Genomic DNA, 17,956 nt, shown 5'->3' with positions numbered 1-17,956 from the left:
TTAAATAAGTAACTAAATATTAAATTTATTATTTGACGTATTTATTAATATTTAAGATAAATTACAACATATCCATGAGGTAAGGTCAAATTACGAAACCCCCCTTATATTTGGGTAATTACAAGCACCCTCAACTATGAATCTTCTTACACGTTCATCCTTTTGGTGGTAAATTTAGTGTCCTCTAGTTTGTAGCTAAACATTTTTTTTGAGTAAGTAGCAAACATATCTGAGGGTGAAATCAAATTACTCTTTCTTTTTTATCGTATTTGTCATTTTACTTTAACTCTTATTTGTCATTTTACTTTAACTCTAAATACTTTTGACAATATTAATACTTTAGACAAGAGATATCGGATGGATCGAATCAAAACTAACATTTTAAATAAAATTCAATTTTTCGAAAATAAAAAACTAATTCTAATTCCGCAACAACAAATAGAAAAAAAAAATCAGAAATTCAAATTAATAAATCTTGTTTCAGAATAATATCTACACCATAAGGTTAACGTTATGAAAAATACGGAATATTCCGAATCGTGTTCGAAATTCTCAACGAGATTAATAATATTCCAAAATCGGAAAATTTACGCGTACATCGACGAAATTCGGAGATTCCGTTCCGATTTCCAACATCGGAAAACAAAAGACTCAAACGATCACTTTTTTTAGGTTTTTATTTTGACCAAAAGCCCAAATACCTGAGGCTCAACTCCTTTATAAACAAACTACTAAGCAAGAATTTGCAGAAAAATAAAATATTATTATATTATTTTATTTATATAAAAAAGAAAGAAAAAGGAGAAATCAAAATAAACCGATTTACAGAGATTTCGTCTTCAGCTATTCTTTCTCTCATCAATCGATCCGCTGTCTTCTTTCTCTCTCTAATCCTCTCTCTCTCTCTCTCTCTCTGTAATTCCCTTTGAATTATCCCCAATCTCTCCGTTTCCACTCACTAAACTCGTTTACTTCTCCGATCCCACGCGCCGACCTCCGCCTCCGGCAATTTTTCCCCAACTCGTAAGTCTTCATATTCAAAACCCTAGCGCCAACCCAGATTTTTTCCTTACCTCCATTAGTCTTCGCCATTTTCATCTTAACCGTTTCCGCGTTGGATGTTTCGGTCATTCATTCAACTCGGGCAATTGGAATTTTTTGTTTTGATTTTTGGTTTTTTGTTTCCGAATTCAAAAGCCCTACTACATTTTTTCTCGAGAATTTTGTGGTTTTTTGATTGGCCCAGGGTTTGTTAATTTGGATTGATTTTTTTTTTCTTTGTTTTTGTAGGTGGGTTTTGGAGGAAGGAGGAATTTTGAAGGCTGTTTACTACGAGGAGGACAACAGTATGAGCATAGATAGCCCCGGGGAAGAAGTGGATTAGGGTTTGTGTAGCGGTGTTTTCTCAATTAAAAAAGATTCATTTTGGGGCATTCCATGGGCGATGGCGGTGTTGCATGCGTGCCTTCACAGCATGTTATGGACAAGTTTTCAATTTGCGGTGGAAAGACAAATGGCAACGCTAACGTCAATTCTTCTCCTTCCAATTCTCCCATCAAAATGGCTAAAGTGAATCCTAAAAAAATGAAGCTGAAAAAGAACAAGGGAAACAAGTCGGGCTCGAAGAATTTTGGCAGTTCAACTAAAGATGTCGATGAGAAGAAAGGTAACGGTGATTTTTCTAATGAAAACAGTAAAGACGAAGTCGAGGAGGGTGAATTAGGGACTCTGCCATTCGAGAATGGCGAGTTTGTTCCTGAAAAGCCACCTGCAAGAAAATACGAGATCAAGAGCGAGATTGAGAAGGGCGAATTTGTACCTGGCAAGTGGCGTAAGGGTGGCGGTGAATTCGAGAAGAATCATTGGAGTTCATCCAAAGACGAGCTGGAAAAAGGTGAGTTTGTTCCTGACCGGTGGTCAAACAGAGCCGATGAATATGGTTACTCGAAGCCACGAAGGTACGATGTTGCTAAAGATAAAGGATGGAAAAACGACCGTGCATGGATAGCACCTTCTCCAAAGGAAAGGGGGTGGAAATTCGACCGCGACTCTGAACGTACTCCACCTTCAGGTAGGGAAAGAGGTTGGAAAGCTGAACGTGATTGGTCGCCACCTTCTGGTAAAGACAAAGGATGGAAAGGTGACCGCGAGTGGACCCCACCTTCATCAGGTAAGTATTCAAATGAGAAAGAATTCGGCAGAAATGCTGGCACTCAGCGTTTCAGAAAGTTTTCTTCCAGATATGAAGGTGAGAAAACTCAAAAGGCCGGTTCGAAAATAGCTGGGGAAGAAGGCTCTTTGAAAAATGACTTTTCGAATAGTAAGGGCCATGCAAGAGACTATCCCTTCAATAACCGGTTAAAGCGTCATGGTAATGATTCAGATAGTAATGACAGAAAGTACCGTGTTGACTATGATGACTACTCTGGTTCGAAAAACCGGAAGCTTTCTGAAGATGGGGCCCGTTCTGGTTTCCAGTCGGACCACTATTCTGGCAGGAATGTCGAAAGGCCATATAAGACCCCTGCTTCTTCTTCTTCTTCATCGCGGAATATTCCTTCTGAAAGGCATCATTCTGAGCGGTCACCACTCAATCGGGCCCGCAACCATGGCCGAAACTCTCACTATGACAACAAGTATCAAAGCCCTGGTTATGTCGATCATGGCAGAAACTGCGAGGGTAGTAGGGATCTGTCTCCAACTTTCTTGGATAGGTCGCCACGTGATCGAACAAGGCATAGTGACAGTCGGGAAACGAATTGGACGGGTGGAAGCAAAAGGCAAGAGGGAAAGAATATTCCGATGAAAGATTCCAGCGGAAGGAAATCCCAGTTCTTAGCTAAAGAATCACCAGATAGAAATATCTCACCTGATAAAACTGCTAGCCATCACGTCGAGGAGCACTCCAAAAATCGTGCGTACGACGGTATAGAATCTTCTCAAGAAAATGGAGTTATTGAAGATCCAGCATGCATGGAAGAAGATATGGATATATGCAATACGCCCCCGCATGTCCCTATTGTGGCAGATGCAGTTGTTGCAGGGAAGTGGTATTACCTGGATCACTTTGGTGTTGAACGCGGTCCCACCAAATTGGGTGATCTAAAGACACTTGTTGAGGAGGGATATCTTGTGTCGGATCACTTGATCAAACACGTGGACAGTGACAGGTGGGTAACTGTTGAAAATGCGGCTTCGCCATTGGTTAGTTTGAATCACCATTCTGTCGTTCCAGACACAGTTACTCAACTTGTTTGCCCCCCTGAGGCACCTGGTAATGTATTAGCAGATAACTGTAATGGTGTATCTGGTGACGAGGAAATCTTGGTCCCTTCTTCAAATTTGATATTCTGCTCTGAGGAGAATTCTTCTGTTTCTGAGCCTGTAGAAGATCTCCGTATTGACGACAGAGTTGGAGCGTTTTTGGAGGGTGTAGCATTAATTCCTGGCAAGGAAATTGACATGCTTACTGGTACGCATCGATTCTTGTACAGTAAATCTTTAAAAAAGTTTATTTCCTCTCTACTTGAAAATTTGAGTTTATTTTAGCCCTCAATTTATTTATTTAATGCTGAATCTTCTGTCTTTGATATATTTCTTTTAGAAGTATTGCAAATCACAGTTGAGCATGGAGAGTGGAAAAGAAGCCGAAAAATTGAAGAAGGTACTTTTATTTAATGTTATTGTGAGATCCCAGTTATCATCAGTCTCTTTCACCCGGCCCAATGCGTTTATTTAAAGCTGATTTGTTAGCCGATAGTTTTGGAGTGGCCTAATAACTAATGTTATATGGTTGCTTTAGGTCTCTGAATTATATCCATGAAGTTAGATTCTTATAAATGACCATTACACCATGCACCCCAAAAAGGTGGATGTATGAATGACCACTTGATGGCGGGTCTCTCTGGGTTTCTTGTTAATGCTTGCACCAACATCTATCCTCCGATGTATTCAGATTATGCACTGTAACATCATTATTTAGATTTTGATTTTTGAGATAACAGATTTCTTTTACATTACTTCAGTACTTGAGTTTGCTAAGGTTGTTTCTGAATGGAAGTAGTTGGGTCTATTAGAAGAATATAGAGCGAAGTATGTAAGATGGCTCTAATCTCAATTATGATCCGGAATCATATTACTTAGAATGGTTGCCAGGGGATTTGAAAAGTTCATATTAATTGGAAAGTATCCAAACAAGTGGTATTGAATTGTTACTATGGGTATGCAATCCTTGTTCGAAAATCCTCATAGAATTGAGGAAGCAAATCTCAGTATATGTGCCATGTTTACTTCCTTTTGAGTTGAATAGGGGTATTATGTAGTCTTTGCAGTCAAACCACTATATTTCAGTCTTCCAAATACATTTTCCGCTTATTTAAGTAATACTTGTGGGGCATTCACAGGTCATACCTGGCACTACCAGGACATGGAAGAGTATTGCGAAGGTAATGGTGTTGAAGGTAGGCCAAGTGGTTTTGAACTTCAATACAAAGACACTGAAGAATCAAGGCCCACCATGATTGCCTCGTCTGAGAAGGATAGCATACTTGGTTTTAGTGAAACTGGTGAAATTTATTCTAGCCAATGGGCATGTAAGGGATGTGATTGGATAAGGAGTGACGAAGCTGTTCCAGATAGATCTTGGAACCGGAAGCTTGTTCTAAATGATGGCTATCCCTTGTGTCAGATGCCCAAGTCTGGCCTTGATGACCCTCGGTGGGAGCAAAAGGATGAACTGTACTATCCTTCTCAGAGCAGAAGGCTTGACCTTCCACTTTGGGCTTTTACCTCTCCTGATGAGTTGAATCTCCAAACTAAATCTGCTCTTTTCAAGGGAGTAAGAGGATTGATGCTGCCCGTTATTAGGATAAATGCGTGTGTGGTAAAGGACCATGGCTCGTTTGTGTCTGAACCTCGTGTAAAAGTTAGAGGAAAGGAAAGATTTTCTTCAAGGTCTTCACGACCATATTCGACAACTCATGATACAAGGAGGTCATCTGAAGATTGTCAGTTGAAGAGTGCCCACGAACAAGACTCAGAGGATTCTAGTAAGAAAAGTGAAACACTAAGTATACCAAAGGATCGTCTCTGCAAAGTTGATGAGTTGAAATTGCATTTGGGTGACTGGTACTTCCTTGATGGTGCTGGGCATGAACGAGGACCTTTATCATTTTCAGAGCTGCAAGTAATGGCAGATAAAGGCCTCATTCAGAAAAATAGCAGTGTTTTCAGAAAACGAGACAAGATTTGGGTTCCAGTTACTATTCACTCAGAAGATTCTGGAAATTTGGAGCATGAGAATACTGCCACTCGATTTACTTCTCATTCGAAAGAAAGTGATGCTGTATTGAGTGGAGGATCGAGTAGTTTCCATGGCTTACATCCACAATTTATTGGATATACTCGGGGGAAGCTTCATGAATTGATAATGAAGTCATACAAGGGTCGTGAATTTGCTGCAGCCATAAATGAAGTCCTTGATCCTTGGATCAGTGCCAGACAACCGAAGAAAGAGATTGAACAACATATCTACCATTCAGGTATTAATTTTTTTTTAAATTTTCATGCAATGATCTATTCACTCTTTTGATGTACCTTTTATCACCACCATTCCCCCCTCTGCTTTTGGAAGACCGAAAAACTAAATAAAGTAAAATAAAGGAAAGAGAAAGAAGATAACAGCAATAATGTTTGCCTGTTTCCATTCCCCACTCTACTTCCGCCACGTGGTGGATTTGATAGTTTGTTTATTACGCGTCTTAAGCTTACTAGCTGATTTATGAGAGTCTCTCTGATTTATGTTTATTTTGCAGATCACTTCCGCAGCAAAAGAGCTAGGATAGATGAGATTGAAGAGGAGTATGGAATGGAAGATAACATGCTAAATTTTCAGAATCATGAGAGCGAATTTGATGATTTGTGTGGTCAGCTTACCTTCAGTAAAGGAGATGGATTGGATTCTGAAATCGGTAGGGGAAGCTGGGATCTGCTTGATGGCAATATTCTAGCACGGGTGTTTCATTTTCTTAGAGGTGATGTTAAGTCCCTTTTTTACGCGGCTTTGACTTGCAAGCATTGGCGGTCAGTGGCCTCGTCGTACAAAGATATATGTAGACAGGTTGACTTTTGCGTCATGGCCCCTAACTCCACTGATTCCGCACTCTTGAAAATTTTGGTAAGTTATGCTTGTTTTTTCTTTTTATTTTGTGCTTAATAGTTCTAGTTAAATCATGGAAAAGAAAACAAGCCTTGAAGTTTGCAAAGCCCTCTATTTTGTAAATTACAAAAAGCACCATGACATTTGTTTGTAATGTACAAGTTGCACCTGAGGGTGGTGGGGGTATGTAAATTAAAAACAAACCTCAAGGGGGGGTATTTGTGAGCTAAACCTCAAGGATATATTTGTAATTTGATGTTAATTCTATTTCACTGGAAGTGAGATGAAGCGTTTTTGTTACTTGATGTATTGCAACTCTAACATAAATTATAATCTGCAGAGCGATTACAAGAAAGAAAAGATTACTTCCTTAGTTTTACGTGGTTGTACTGGCTTCACTTCTGGCATGCTTGAGGAACTCCTTCAATCATTACCTTTTTTGTCATCTATAGATATTAGAGGTTGCACTCAGTTTGAAGATCTGGTGTGGAAGTTTCCTAATATTAATTGGGTCAAAAATCGTGCCTCCCATTTAAAAATTCGGAGCCTTAGTCACTTAACTGACAGGAGTTCATCAGCATCTAACCGGATGGATGACTCCACTGGACTGAAAGAATATTTAGAGAGTTCAGATAAGAGGGATTCTGCAAATCAGTTATTTCGTCGAAGCTTATACAAACGGTCCAAGCTCTTTGATGCTCGTAAGTCTTCGTCCATTCTATCTAGGGATGCTCAGTTAAGGCGCTTGGCTGTTAAGAAGACTGGAAATGGGTATAAGAGAATGGAGGAATATATTGCTACAGGTCTACATGACATCATGAGTGAGAACACCTTTCAGTTTTTTGTGCCTAAGGTATTTGCTAGCACGATTTCATTTGGTTATCTTCTACTCAGCTATGTTTATTATATGCAGTCAATCTCTTTCAACATATTAATCATATTCTCTTCATTTATCAGGTTTCTGAGATTGAAGAAAAAATGAGAAATGGATATTATTCCACTCGTGGCTTGAGCTCTATCAAAGAGGATATCAGTCGTATGTGTCGCGATGCAATTAAGTAAGTTATCTCTTACATTAATTTTTGCCAACTGCATAGCTTTGATACGATGCATTAATACAGAGAATATTAAAATGCACTACCCTGCCTCCTGTTGGTAGTGGTGCACTCTCCTGCAGCAGATTATTTAAGTTGTCATTTGGACTTTATCTGTGCATGTATGGATCTTTCTTACAACGAGTACTTTTTATCGATTCTGTAAATGATATGTAACCATAAGGACTGGCGACAAACCTCTTGATTGATCAACGAATTGAGCATCACTTCATTTCTGAGATTTCTCCATTATATTTCTCAGGAATGACCAAGAGTTGTTCCCTTTCATGCTACATATTGATTGGTTTCAGTGCTCTTTCAGAACTTTAAAAAGTATAAAATAGTACTTTTGGCCCAAATTGTAGTAAGTCATGTTATAACATCCAGTTAACAATTTTGTGTCCATGTTTGCTTCCATTGATTCATGAATAACTTGGATTGTGTTTTGTTTCGTCTTAGAGGGATATTTTAATTATATTCTGGAGGAATGTGTGTTGGGTGAATGATTTGGGAATGAAGTAGTGTTGTGATTCGAGAAGAGACAATTTTTACTGTAACAATCAAATCATGCTTCTATTATTTATATATTGAATTAGTGACTTTTGTTGAGTTATGATTATTATGTGATTTCAGGATAAAAAACCGGGGTGATGCTAGAGATGTGAATCGCATTGTCTCATTATTCATTAAACTTGCTACAAGTTTGGATAAAGGTTCAAAGTTGGCTTATGCAAGAGAGGACATTATGAAATCATGGAAAGAAGACTCACCTCCAGGGTTTTCATCTACTTCTTCGAAGTATAAGAAGAACCTCACTAAGGCGTCTGAAAGGAAGCAGTCATATAGAAGCAATGGCTCTCTATTCATGCATGGACTTTCTGATTCTCGAGATTTTGCTTCTGACAGAGAAATCAGAAGGCGATTATCCAAGTTGAACAAAAAATCTTTCGATTCGGGGAGTGACACATCTGACGACTTTGACAAATCTTCTGACGCTAGTAATGCAGACAGCGCAAGTACTGCTTCAGATACAGAGAGTGACATGGAGTCAACATCGGTAGTTACTATGGAAGAGTCAAGAGAGGCGACAATCTTTACATCTGATGACGGGTTCGATTCATTGGCCGATGAGCGTGAGTGGGGTGCTCGAATGACAAAGGCAAGCCTTGTCCCCCCTGTGACAAGAAAGTACGAAGTTATAGATCACTACGTTGTTGTAGCAGATGAAGAGGAAGTTAGAAGAAAAATGCAGGTTTCTTTGCCTGATGATTATGCTGAGAAGCTTAATGCACAAAAGAATGGCACTGAGGAGTCTGACATGGAAATTCCCGAGGTTAAGGATTTCAAACCTAGAAAATCCGTGGGGGATGAGGTGATTGAACAAGAAGTTTATGGCATAGATCCATATACCCATAATCTTCTTCTTGATTCCATGCCAGAGGAATCTGACTGGTCGCTTGTTGATAAACATTTGTTCATTGAAGAAGTTCTGCTTCGTACTCTCAACAAGCAAGTGAGGAACTTTACTGGTTCTGGAAACACTCCTATGGTATACCCTTTGCGGTCTGTATTCGAAGAGATATCAGAAACTGCAGAGGAGAACAGTGATAGAAGGATAATGTCTCTCTGTCGGTTTATGCTGAAGGCCATTGATAGTCGTCCAGAGGACAATTATGTTGCTTATAGAAAGGTCAGTTATTTAATGTTACAGTTGGTATTATTAGATGTCAATTCTTATTTCTTATGTGTGTGAGTTTGTTCTATTAGTTCTTACCATCTGACATTGTTCTTTTGATAGGGGCTTGGAGTTGTTTGCAACAAAGAAGGTGGTTTCAGTGAAGATGATTTTGTTGTTGAATTTTTGGGAGAGGTAATGCTTGTCATGTTCTCTTAGACCAATCCAAGATAGTGAATGATTATGGCTTTATTAATGCTGTTTTCGATGAATTCTGATTTCACTGGTTGCTGCTGAGAGGTTTACTTCAATTAATATGATAATACTAATAACAGACTTATCATATTCGACAATTCTCTTTTCCATATGCTTTTCTTTACATTCCTAGTACCTATTGCCTGCTTTTTTTGATTTAGTTATTTGAGCCGTTGGCCTATTTAATTTTTTTCTTTTAATGGATTATCAGTTGGAGATTGGGGTTTTGGGTGGGTATTAAATATTTTGCGAATTTGGAACAGGAATAATATCTAGTCATTGGTTGAGAAGTTCTTAATGATGCAGATCCATAGCATCTCGGAACTTCCGTAGTGTTGCATCTGTTATTCGTTCGTAAACGTCTAGGAACACGTGGAGCTTCATTGCTTTTTGATACAAACTAGATATATTAGAGTAACCAATTCAAATATTCTTCTTTCGGCTATGTGGTGAAGGGGTTTTTATGATGCACATTTTGCATGGTGGGGGAGAACATTTATGTGGTCATCAGGCTAGTTGAGGTCTTCTGAAGATTCTACTATTAGATTCGTCTCTTTTCTGAAACTTAATACATCTCTAATTTCTGATCCAAATCTAGCTTATTAATGTCTAGTCCCACTTGCAAGTGATGCAAAAAAAAATCTTCATTGCTCCTTGATATTGCTGATTAGGTTATCAGATTATATTTCTCGTTGTTTTGCTTGTCTACCTGTATGCAGAGAACATGCTCCAAGATTTGCTGACCTTGTCCTTTCCGGAATTGTAGGTTTACCCAACATGGAAATGGTTCGAAAAACAAGACGGCATCCGTGCTTTGCAGAAGAATAGTAAGGATCCAGCACCAGAGTTCTACAACATATATCTTGAGAGGCCCAAGGTATGTTATACTGATTATATGAGTCTATTCAATGCCCTTTTGTAAATCATGTTTGATGATCCTGCTGTTTCCTCTGAAGCAGTACTGCTGTAGGCGTTCCTATTTATTTTTAATAAAATGGCTCGCTTTGTAATTAGTAAGAATTAGGAAAGCCTCTTATGGATAAGTTTGAAGTTGATAGAAAAGAACATAATGCTTATTGTCTTGCGGGTATACTTTTTAAACGCAATTATAAATTCCCAAATCCCCCAAGTTTTGAAGTACATCTAAATAGTTTTATAACGGTAACCACTTTTCCGAGTTAATGGATTTTTGAGTCCTCTAAATCTCGATGTATTAAATCTCGAGCAGCGTCATTTGCTGCCTTGTGTGATCTGTATTTATCTGTCACCTCTATAGTGTCTGGGATATATGGCTCATTGGAATCTTTGAACGCAGGGTGATGCGGATGGGTATGATCTAGTTGTTGTTGATGCAATGCACAAGGCAAATTATGCTAGTCGGATTTGTCACTCCTGCAGACCCAACTGTGAAGCAAAGTAAGTACTCTTGTCCTCTTTTAGTGCTGAAGAAAGCTTTTTACTGAAAAGGATAAGATTTATCGATATTTTGTGCTTATTTACTGTTTTTTTCCAGCTTCTTTTCTATGATTGATGTATAGAGATAACGAAACATTATCCATTTCTTGATGATTGTGGAACAGGGTCACTGCTGTTGATGGTCAGTACCAGATTGGTATATATTCTGTGAGACCAATTGCTTACGGTGAAGAGGTCACCTTTGACTACAATTCCGTTACTGAGGTGAGTGCACGTGAATCCTCGGCTAAGTTTGAGAGGTTTTATTTGTTTATTTTGTAATTGTTATTGATTATTGATTGGCTGCAGAGTAAAGAAGAGTACGAGGCTTCTGTTTGTTTATGCGGCAACCAGGTTTGCCGTGGGAGTTATCTAAATCTAACAGGTGAAGGGGCTTTCCAGAAGGTACACGATTCGGAGTAATCCACTAGTTATTTTCATTTTAAAAAATTCGGACTTTATGTTATTTTGGTTAATCTCCATTTCCGATAGATGGTTTGGTTTTTTAAATTCTGACGAAGGGTGTTTCTGGGATTTAGGTGCTGAAAGAGCATCATGGATTACTTGAACGGATTCGTTTGCTGCTCGAGGCATGCGAAGTGAATTCGGTATCTGAAGAAGATTATATCGATCTTGGTAAAGCTGGACTTGGGAGTTGTTTGCTTGGTGGCTTGCCTGATTGGCTGATTGCCTATACGGCTCGATTGGTATTATTATGCCTTCTTCTCTTTAGCTTTTGCTTTGAGCTCAATTTTTTTTCAGGACAATTCCTGATAATTCGTATTTTATAATGTCAGGTGAGGTTTATTAATTTCGAGAGAACGAAACTCCCCGATGAGATTCTTAGGCATAACTTAGATGAGAAAAAGAGATATTTTGCTGAAATACACCTCGAAGTTGAAAAAAGTGATGCTGAAATTCAGGTATATTCTGTGTGTGTGTGTGTGTGTGTGTGTGTGTGTGTGTGTGTGTGTGTGTGTATTGGTAGATAGATGTATTGTTAAGGACATATGATCAACTTTTTTGAACTGCTACAGGCTGAGGGTGTGTATAATCAGAGGCTTCAAAATTTGGCTCTCACTATCGACAAGGTAATAGCCGATTTTCTTAACATATTCCCTCCATTTATTTTAATGCAACTAAAATCGGAATATATGAACGCAGGTGAGGTATGTTATGAGATGTGTATTCGGTGACCCGAAAAAAGCACCACCTCCATTGGAAAAGCTTAGCACAGAAGCAGCAGCTTCTTATCTATGGAAAGGAGAAGAGTCATTCGTCGAGGAACTTATACAGTGCATGGCTCCTCATATGGAAGACGTTGCTTTGAGAGACCTCAAAGCCAAGATCCATGCACACGACCCTTCCGATTCTAATGATAGAGAGATCAATCTTCAGAAATCTTTATTATGGTAATTCATTTGAATATTTAGCTCATTGCGCACATATATCCCATTTAATTTAATATAAAAAATCCCGTTTTTATTAACGTTACAGGTTGAGGGATGAGGTCCGGAACCTTCCATGTACATATAAAAGTCGGCACGATGCAGCTGCTGACTTAATACACATATATGCTCACACGAAATCTTTTTTCAGAGTAACAGTGAGTACCCATTATTTTTTGTTTTTTGTTTTTTTGTTTTTTTTTGTTTTTTTTTTTTTTTTTTTTTTGTTTCGGTGATTAACAATCAAGATACGCTTTCGTTTAGTTTCTTGTTTCTTGTGATTGAATTTATTTAAAATTTTGTTACAGGAATACAAGAAAGTAACTTCGCCACCTGTCCACATAACTCCACTAGACGTCGGTCCAAAATATGCAGATAGATTAGGTTCAGGTGTTCACGAGTATTGCAAGACGTACGGCGAGACGTATTGTTTAGGACAGCTTATATTTTGGCACGATCAAAACGCAGAACCGGATTCTACTTTAGCCAAGGCAAGTCGAGGCTGCTTGTCTTTACCCGATGTTGGCTCCTTCTATGCCAAAGTACAGAAGCCTTCACGACAACGTGTGTACGGTCCAAGAACAGTCAAATTTATGCTTTCGAGAATGGTAAGAATAAGGGCTTGTTTGGCTTCCAATATGTGTCACAATTAAACTAAATAATAATTTTCTTTTGTTTTTTCGTATGGCAGGAAAAGCAGCCACAGAGACCTTGGCCGAGGGATCGAATATGGTCGTTCAAGAGCTTAGTGAAAGTAGTTGGAAGTCCGATGTTAGATGCGGTTTTACGGAAGGGACAACTTGACAAGGAGATGGTACAATGGTTAAAGCACAGACCTCCGATTTATCAGGCCATGTGGGATAGGTGATTTATTATTATTCTTTTTTTTTTCTTTTCTTAAAAAAAAAAAAAACAATTAGAAGAAAATAGAAGTACCCCTCTCATTAGAAGAAGAAGATTTGGTCAAACACACACCATTGTTAGTCAACGGTGATTGACCAATCAGGTGGCGTTATTTGTTTGTGATCTAATTCTTGTGTATAGAAGAGCTACGTTGTCTTTAAACATTCTTTTTAGGTTTTTTTTTTTGTAATTTGTATTCCTTCTTTGGTTTATAGTTATAGTTCAGTGTTTACTCTTTTCTCTCTCCTTTTAATTTAAAAATCGGCCACTTTTTGTATGTCGAACGGATATGATTAGAATGTACCCTTTTGGAAAATTCCGATTTTTTTTTTCTGCAACAGAAAAAGGAAATTCCGGTGCCTCTAAATTCATTCCGATTTGAAAACACTTCGGAGTCTTGGATCTTTCATTTTTTTTTTTTTTCCTAAAACTTTTGCGAAAATTCTAAGTATGCGTAGAAATGTAAACTTGGTTCGTGTTTTCATGAACGGTATCTTCGTAAACCTTGTTCTCTGCATGAGAAATAAAAAGAAGTTGCATAACTAAAGAAAAGAAATTTAGAAAACCTTGTTCTTTGCATGAGGTATCAAAATGCATTTGTAGGAAGAAAAAAGAAATTATGAAAAATATAAAATTAAAAATAATAAGAAACGGAGAAGAAGAACAAATGGGGAAGAAGACAACGGAACAGCGGTGGCTGCTGATAGTTTTGTTTTTAGATAAATTTTTATTGTTGACCTACACGCAATAATTTTGGTATCTGTGTGTTTGTGTGCTTATATGAATGGTAAAGATCTATCCGATGTTCATCCAGTGCAGCATACTATAAACCAAGTAAATGTTGTACAGTAGAACCTCGATAATTTAATATACAATAAATTAATAAAATTTTGCTAAATCCGACTGTATTAATATATAGAGATTTAACTGTATGTAGAAACACCCCAAAAATAAACTATGAATTAAAAAAAAACATATAATATAATTTTAAAAACTTTTGCAAATACCATGTAAATCCAATTTAAATAAAAAAACATTTCCAAAATTACTTTATAACAATTCACCAAGACTATAAAAAAAATGTAATGCATATGCAAGAGAATAGCTTTACTGCAGTAGCCACACTGTTCCTTAGTTGGATTTATACCCTACTTTTCTTCTACCCCTAAGCAAAGAATCCAAAGGTTGGAATTCTTTTTTTTTTTTTCAAAAAGTAAACAAAAAAGTAAAAAAAAAATAAAGTCACCACACTATTGACAAAAGAAGCTTTTTTCCAAGCATCATCTAAATCTCATCACACTTCCACACACCTATACATACATACATAGATACACTTCTTCACTATTTATATATCTTCTTCTTGTCCCTTAAGACAACTTATATCCCCCCTCAAAATAAATAAATAAAAATGGGCAAATTCATCGGCATTTTCGCTTGTCTTTTGATCGTATCTCTCGACATTATTGCCGGAGTTCTTGGGATCAGAGCCGAAGCAGCTCAAAACGAGGTGACTACAAAACAATCAATTTTTTTTTTAATTTTTTTTTCGACTAATAATAATGTTTGTTTGTTTGTTCGATGATTAATAATTATAGGAAAAGCATTTGAGGCTATGGATATTCGAGTGTAAGGAACCGAGTCACGACGCGTATGTACTAGGTTTAGCGGCTGCAAGCATCCTCGGAATAGCACATGTTCTTGCAAACTTGCTTGGAGGATGTAGTGCTTGCACTCAAGAAGAGATTCATAAAGCTTCTCCTACTAAACAATTATCTATGGCTTGTCTTGTTTTCACTTGGTATATCATATATCATATATATATATATATATATATTTTTTTTTTTTTTATAATATATATGTTAATTAACCGGTGTGTGTTTATGTTGATAGGATCATACTTGCTGTAGGAATGTCGATGCTGGTGATCGGAATAATATCGAACCATAAATCGAGAGCGTCGTGTGGATTTACGCACCACCATTTCTTGTCTATTGGAGGGATTTTGTGTATGGTTCATGCCATGTTTGCTGTTGCTTACTATGTTACTTCCACTTCTGCACTTGATTAGTAATTTAATTTTGCAGATTGATTAATTAGACAACTTAATTATTTTTTTTTACTTATTTTTAATTATTATTATGTATTTTTCGATTTTTTTTGGTGGGACTCGAGACATCGTGGATCTTGATTTCGGGGGCTTTTTTTCGGCTTTTGTGTTATAACTTTATTGTTTTTTGACTTATGGAGATTTGAACATTGTAATAGAATTTTTGAACCCTTGTTTGCTAGTTTCCATGGATATTGATGCAATCATGTTTAACTATGCTTTAATATAGCATTATTAATATTAGAAATTAGGACATAATTTTTTCTTTTTTCCTTTTTTATAATTTTCTTTTATGTTTTACCATTTTTATCCTTAATGATTTTGGCTCCAAGTTTCCCTCCTAATTTTTCTCCCTAATTTCACTCTTAATCTTCCTAATATGCTATTACTCAATTTGTCAGCCTAAAATAACCAATCAATTCTAAACGTGCCTAAAAAATAGAACAATTTTATTTATAAGCTACCAATCTGTTATTTTCTTTTAACTTATATTATTATTATTATTATTATTATTATTATTATTATTATTATTATTATTATTATTATTATTATTATTATTATTATTATTATTATTATTATTATTATTATTATTATTATTATTATTATTATTATTATTATTATTAATTATTATAATAATATTACTATTATTATTTGTATTTTTATTACTCTTTTTTTAACAAAACGCCGCCAAAAAATAAGTCAATTTGCAATTAAAAAAAGATAATCTGAAATAAGTCGCAAATTTAAAATAGAAATTTTGACATAATTTCACAGTAATTATAATTTCTTAAAAGGGTGCAAACTAGTACCTTAGTATATATGTAAATTTGTTCAATTTTAAAGGAAGGGATTGAAATTTAATCAATTGTGATCTAATATGTAATATCAATATATATAATCAATGTGTCATCCAATCTACTCTAGATTCAAAGTATCATTTGATCTACAATCGTGTATATAGTCAATTGTGATCTATATGCCAAATTATTTAAATCTATATAATCAATAGTTTATATTTAGGGGTCTTAGAATATAGATCCCTGGTGACAAAACTTTATTTGAACTAAATGACAAGTCTAACTAAACATTTGCTTCACATCCTTTATAAAATTCATTCAAAAAATGTCTCTCTACTCACAAATTCGAAATATTCATTAAGTAAATTCCAAACTGCATTTATCATTTCATTTATTATACATTTAATATTTTCATATTTTCATCTAATATTTTTTTTTCTTCAAAATATCCGTTTTTCTTCTTTTTTCTCGTTATTCATTATAGCATTTTATACACTATTATAAAAATTTCTTTATTTTTTCCTTTTTTTTCTACATAATATTGAGAATACAAAAAAAAAATTTGCTATTTTTTAATTTTTTTAATTTCAATTTACATATTTTTCAAATTTTCTGTAGTAGACTATGGTATACTACGACGTACTGTAGTATACTATAATACTACGGTGCAGTATAGTATACTACAGTTTACTATGCTTTACTATCAACCCCTAGCCACAAAAAACTCTTAGCCGTCGCAAACCCTAGCCGCCAACGCAGCCGCCGACAACCCTAGCAACCCACGCTCGCAGCCGCCGCGACTATAGTCACCTACCAACTTTCGAAAAACCTAGATCTGGCATTTGAACAACTCAAATCAAGCAAAATAATCTTTCAAAACACAAGGAAATTAGATCCAATTGAGTAGTCAAAAAATACTTTCCATAACATCTCAACCATAATCACATCCCCGCCCGCACAACCCCCACCACACCTTCCACCCGCCGCCGCCGCCACCGCCTCCACCCGCCACTGTCGCCTTCACCGGCCGCCGCGGCCTCCACCCACCGCTGCCGCCTCCACCAAATCATCTCGATCCACAGTCGGAATTTGCAGATTTGTTGTTCTCCGCCACCGTAGCCGCCGTCACCAGCCCAACCAATACTGAGCGGCGAGAGATGTGGAGAGATAGAGATTGAGAGAGGGAAAAAAACGAGAGGGAGAGAACGAGAGAGAAGCAGAGAGAAAATAAAATAAAATAAATAGATCTGATAAGTTGGAGGAACGTGAAAATAAATATTATATTTAGGGTATAAGGGCAAACTAGGGATTAAAAAAATTTAAATGATGTGGCTCATATATTATTTGAAAATAGGGATTTAATTAAAAGATTAAATTTACGGTTGTCATTTAGTTCAAATTATGTTTGATTTGAGGGGCTCTTAGCATATTACTTAAATTATTTTTAAAGTATATATAAAATTATAAATTATTTATAAGTTAATTTATAAATAATTTAAATATATATTACTATTTATAAATAGTAATATATATATATATTATCTATAGATTTAAATAATTTGTCCAATTATATATAAATTAATAATTATTTGAATCTATATGTCAAAGTAAACACACACACACACACACACACACACACACACACATATATATATATATATATATATATATATATATATATATATATATATATATATATATATATATATATATATATATATATATATATATATAATCATAAGAAACAATAATTTAATAATTATAAACTTTAAAATTGAAATATAAAGAGATTATAATTTTTTTTTACAAAATAATAGCATAATTAAGAAATCACATGTGTCAATGAAAATCTATGAATATTTTGAAGTATTATAAAAATATTACATAAAATTCCAATCCGTAAATTAGTAATCTATTTCATTTATCACATATATACCTTTAGATAGGGAGTAATTTTATATATGTAGTAATATAAATTAATTAAATCAACAATTAATGAAAAAAATATTTCCAGGCTTTTAAGGTTTATATCATATAAAAAAATCTGAAGTTTAACTTTTTAAGA

At 35.8% G+C, this 17,956-nt stretch overlaps 2 protein-coding genes across 2 annotated transcripts; both read left to right on the top strand.

The window, feature by feature from the left end:
- The first annotated feature begins 760 nt into the window (after nt 1-760).
- SDG2 (SET domain protein 2) lies at nt 761-13,219 on the top strand. The gene is made up of 20 exons (XM_012996979.2): nt 761-1,023; nt 1,291-3,472; nt 3,605-3,664; nt 4,404-5,540; nt 5,814-6,175; nt 6,498-7,010; nt 7,115-7,215; nt 7,885-8,941; nt 9,050-9,121; nt 9,948-10,058; nt 10,497-10,597; nt 10,762-10,861; nt 10,946-11,041; nt 11,176-11,343; nt 11,434-11,559; nt 11,674-11,727; nt 11,801-12,048; nt 12,134-12,242; nt 12,393-12,692; nt 12,776-13,219. The coding sequence occupies exons 2-20, from the start codon at nt 1,438-1,440 to the stop codon at nt 12,950-12,952; spliced, it is 6,927 nt and encodes a 2,308-aa protein (XP_012852433.2). The 5' UTR covers nt 761-1,023; nt 1,291-1,437; the 3' UTR covers nt 12,953-13,219.
- A 1,085-nt stretch (nt 13,220-14,304) lies between these two features.
- LOC105972031 (GPI inositol-deacylase C, putative (DUF1218)) lies at nt 14,305-15,307 on the top strand. Its single transcript, XM_012996966.2, has 3 exons — nt 14,305-14,494; nt 14,583-14,785; nt 14,878-15,307. The coding sequence occupies exons 1-3, from the start codon at nt 14,396-14,398 to the stop codon at nt 15,053-15,055; spliced, it is 480 nt and encodes a 159-aa protein (XP_012852420.1). The 5' UTR covers nt 14,305-14,395; the 3' UTR covers nt 15,056-15,307.
- The last annotated feature ends 2,649 nt before the right edge of the window (nt 15,308-17,956 follow it).

This window comes from Erythranthe guttata, chromosome 13 (genome assembly GCF_056151865.1).
Source record: "Erythranthe guttata isolate IM_541 chromosome 13, IM_541, whole genome shotgun sequence".
In the NCBI taxonomy this organism is placed as follows: domain Eukaryota; kingdom Viridiplantae; phylum Streptophyta; class Magnoliopsida; order Lamiales; family Phrymaceae; genus Erythranthe; species Erythranthe guttata.
This window is presented reverse-complemented; position numbering and strand designations above follow the sequence as displayed.